Source organism: Limulus polyphemus, unplaced genomic scaffold (genome assembly GCF_000517525.1).
Source record: "Limulus polyphemus unplaced genomic scaffold, Limulus_polyphemus-2.1.2 Scaffold5263, whole genome shotgun sequence".
Lineage (NCBI taxonomy): Eukaryota > Metazoa > Arthropoda > Merostomata > Xiphosura > Limulidae > Limulus > Limulus polyphemus.
In genome coordinates, this window is record NW_013670873.1 from 1,030 (window position 1) to 5,931 (window position 4,902).

Here is a 4,902-nt window from a genome sequence, read left to right on the forward strand (position 1 = left end):
CGTTATCAACGTAATGTAACACGATAATAATAAATTATGAGAATACAAAACGTAACAACACATGCTGATGTTAAATTACTCTCAGAATCACAGAGAAAGAAAAAAGTTTATAAATTATTACAGGCAGATTTAAAAACCGCAGTGTTTACACCAGTGTGTTAAGTTTTATTATAGTCTTGTTTTGAGTTGATTTCAATTTGTTTGTCAATCACATATTTCAGCTATTCTCTCTCTCTTTCTTTTAAAATAATAGTATTTTCACTAGTTTGGTTAAGAAACGAAAACAAGAACCTCATGAAACCACGATAAAGCATTACAACTTCCGTATCTTATTAGAAATAGTATTACTTTTGTTGACGAATGTGGCTTGAGTTTAGAGTCTAAGATTTAAAAAGCAAACTTTTTAGGACTTACTTTTTATAAACATAGTCGATTTGAAGAAAAAACGTATTTTCAGCTCGTTTTATCTTTATTTTTAAAAGTTTTGGAGTTGGACAGTCTTAGGGACATATAGTATACTATAGTAATAGTATACTGTATAGGCTATAGCGGGCATCATAATGAGCCGTGGACATACTTTATCTGGTAAGACTATTACTAAGAATTAATAAGATGAATACTACTACTACTATGACGGTAATAATACTAATGGTACACCAGGAATTATAATATAAATATGAAGCTCATTGAGTTATTTGATTCACCACTTGTCACTGAGTAATCCTGCGCTATGGCCAGGGCAAATCGAAAAACAACTGTTTATGAAAATTAAATCTAAGGCTAGTGAGAGTACTTACAGTTATACAGTTTATATTGTGATATACTATATCTTTATTATTTTAACAACCACGTTGTAGTGTATTATCGATTATATCAGTTAATAACATTCGTAACTTCATAAACTCTGCAAAAAATAATTATACTTTATAATGAAATGTGTGTACAGTCTTTGGCAAGAAATCTCCATAGTCCAAACTGGTTTGTTTCTAGGATGTGTTGTATTTTTCACCATAAAAATATAGGTGGAATATAAAATAATGTTGTTAATGTTAGAATAAGAAACAGCATGAATATAGATCATTTTTAAAGTTTAACTATTCTTTTCAAACAAAATTATTCAATATGCCACCAACTCTCAATCTTTTTAAATACTTAGTATGGGCGTGGAAACTGTTTTAAAAAATTATTATTATAAACATTTTACCAAATTGCATGTCAATCATGCAGTTGTGAAAAAAAAAAGTGAAAAAGTAGTCGTAAAATGGTGAAAGATTATTACATGTTTTGTGTATTCAGGGATACACGTACAAAGAGTTTGAAGAATTGTGAACCCTTTAGTATGTGTTTTCAATTTTTTCATGTTATAACAAAATATTGTTTGAACTTTATTCACCATAGTGAACCTGTATTTACATAGGATTGATGCTATAACTTTATTCAGCATATACTGATACAGGCTGTTTAAGATACTAAGATTAAAAAGTGTGAAGTCCAATCTAATCCACTTAAATTCTTATATAGCTGTAAGTTCACTTTGTTGAGTAAAACTAAAATGATAACTAAAACACCATGCACATAATATATAGCCTATCATATAATTATTGATGGGGGGGGGGGTGGAATTCCCTGAAACTGGTTCTTATATCTGCTACAAAGTGGTAAATCGAATAACAGATTGGGTTTCATATTTTTAGTATCTTCAACAGCTTTTCTGCTGAAGAACTTAGAATAATAAATTAGTAGCATCATTGATACATATTCTTCGAATGCTCTATTATTGCAAGTTCATTGTAGTGAGTAAAAGACAACGTACAACACTGTACTTATTATATATAATGCTCGGGCATAGTTTATATTGTATTTATTAATATAGTTAATAAGTTAGTGTAAAGGAATATACATTTTTGATTCAAATTAAAAGGATGAAATTCCAGTCCTTATTAATTTCTGTTTGAATACAGACAAGGGACCATTTTGTCCTTCAAAGCTATCCTTACCTACTCTTGAGAAAAATTAAAACAAAGTAAGAGGAAAATTTCTTACCACTTAATGGAAAATTTAATTTTACCTGTAAAAATTAGAATAAAAAGAGTCTAAAACTTAAATTTGTAATATCAATTATGTAATAGAAGGTTTCAGACCAAATGTTAGCACTGGTTTCTAACCATTTGGGTGTCCTTCTGACAAGCTTAGTGAACTTTCTGATCAACAATAAAAGATATGAAATTGATATAGGTCTGTGCCAATAAACATATAAGTAATTATCATTTTAATTTTGTTTGTATTAATTCATAAAAAGCATACATATGAAAATATTTCAAATACTTAGAAAATTTTTCACACCAGTAAAATTAGACTTGAAATATGAAACATTTGACTTTCAAATGGTTCAAAAATTTTCATCATAAAGAATGACTAGAAATAATAACAGAATTGCTGATTCAGATGAGAAAAATTGTATCATTGACATTTATCACAAACAAACTGGAATTGGCAAAGATTACTGTCCATGTTCATAAAGTCAGTGTCAGTATCCATTTTGTGGTACCCTTGTGAACACATATCACAGCCAATCAATTCTTCTGGCTTACCTTATCTTAATCCACAGAATCTGCAGATGACTCTAATGTAAAAATTTTCAATATCATATCAGAATTTAAGCTTGGAAAAATCCAATTATTCTGGAGTTGTATTTTTGTTATTGTGTTTGTTTCCCTTTTATTCTTATGCATTTGTTCATGAGATTTTTGCTTTTGTAGTGCTTTTCTTTACACTTATTTTTTCCTTCTCTATTTCTTTTTTTTTCATTGTATAATTACTATACACAGTGTTGCTTATATTAAGTAATAAGTATTTTTCCTTTCTTTATTTTTTTCTTTTCTGGTTTTGAGAATAATATAAATGTTTTGAAAAGGAGATGAAAGCTATGTATTTGAGTTTGAATAAACTGGAACTAACCTAGATGATCCATGTATTTCTATAACTGGTGTTGGTAGATTCAATGGCTTATTAAATTAGAAAGATGTTAATGGTGAAGATACACTGTTTTTATTGACATTTCACAATTTAATACACATATATTTATGGACTTAAAACCTGAGAATATAAGAGTTTAATTTTCTGAATTGCTTTTTAATTTCTGCCAAACATTCCACAAAATATCATTTTGGCTTTGGTTTTAACAGAATTAACTTGTGAGGCTTTTGATTTCCATTTCCGCAGAAATATTTCTCATTTATTAGCTTGATGGTGAAAAGTTTTTTATAATTACTTGCATTGGGGATGTATGTATATGGGCATATTCCAGACTTTCTAATTTTTTCTCTTTGTTGAAAGAGCCCAGCTATTCATAAATATATTTAAGAAGTTAAGTTCAGAAAGTGAACATCAAATGTTTTCTGTTTGCCACTGTATAACTGCTTTTATACAGGCTGAGTTTCCTTAAGACAAGCAGAAATATCCAAGGGTTGACTTACATGACTTTTGATTATTTTAAACAGGACAAAGTAATGTTATGCTCCTGTCAAAATTCTATTGTTGCAAGGTTGATTTTTTTTAAATTTTTATACGAATGAGTATAATAAAGTTATGACTAGAGCTGGGTAAATTAATTATCGATTAATTTCATAATATTGATTGTCATAAAAATTAGTTATTCTGATTATTACTGTTTTCAATTATTCCAACAATAAATTAATTGCAGTTATGATTAAATCAGTTGTTAGGCAAGTAATCAACTGATTGAAATTATGGTTTCTTATTGCTTACTGTTTTCAGTTATTTCAACTGTCCAAATAATCAAAGTATAGCCATCAGGTTTGTTGTTAAGCACAAAGCTACATAACTGGGGGAAGGTGCCTTATGATTTGAAAATATTGGATTTGATTCCCATTGCCACTAAACTTGCTTGCCCTGTCACTGCTATTGCAAAACTGCTAAGGCCATCTTCCACTGTCAATAATTTTGAACTGCTCACCTAAGTGTTAAATAAATTGTAAATTTACTTTCTTTTAACTTTTTTTGAGTTTCTAAATTATAATTGGATGACTGTATTCTAAAAAGAGATGGAGGAGTGGCTTTATATATAAAATGTGAGATATATCCTGTTAAGTTGAGGATATTAAAGCTAATAATGATGAAGTTGAACTTACTTGTGTTCCTGTTAACTCTTTCCAGACGGTTATGGGTGAAAAGCCACGTCATCTCGTTTGTTGACTCACATTCAAGATTTTATTGAACTACTACTTCATGAATTTATGCCAATAAGTGATATCAAACCATAGATTATAATTAAAATTGTAGTACTATATATTACTCAATTTCTTAACTTAAAAGTAAATATTAAAAAACATCAATTTTTGTGTGTCACCTGGTATGTTGAATGCAGCACTGGTTTAAATTAGATATGTGACATCAAAATACTAAGTCTATAGTTTTGTACAAATTAGGAACTCAAATTACTGATATTGACAAGTTAGAATATAAAATAAGAACCTATTATCTTTTCAATTTGCTAAGATATTGCTCATGTAATAAATAAAAAACAGTGGCACCCCGTGCTCACCCAGTGGCAGAGATAATTGTTTGCTTTACTTCTTTATTTACTGTTCTGGGTTTTAAGAAAAATAAGTTTAAGAACTTACTTCTAAATAGCAATAACTTATATACATATATAATGTACAATAATTGAAATTTGACTGTATTTTACAAAATACTAGTCTACTAAAGCACAACCAATACAGGTCACTTTGTAAAGATTAAAGGTCAGTTTTATATTATTGGATAAGATAACATTAGTGCATGTGCACCACATCATTGAAACTTCTGTATTGTTAGCTAGGCATGGCTGGAAGGTCAATATAATAATAATAAATAAAAAAAAAAAAATATATATATATATAT

At 28.7% G+C, this 4,902-nt stretch overlaps 1 protein-coding gene across 1 annotated transcript in view; it reads left to right on the forward strand.

Annotated features, from left to right (window-relative positions):
• Positions 1-242: 242 nt before the first annotated feature.
• Positions 243-4,902, forward strand: part of LOC106472344 (cap-specific mRNA (nucleoside-2'-O-)-methyltransferase 1-like) — a gene marked incomplete at its 3' end in the record, with an annotated part of 67,602 nt that continues 62,942 nt past the window's right edge. The window contains exon 1 of the mRNA XM_013932980.2: positions 243-585. Coding sequence (XP_013788434.2) covers positions 561-585 — 25 coding nt within the window. The remainder of the gene's footprint in view (positions 586-4,902) is intronic.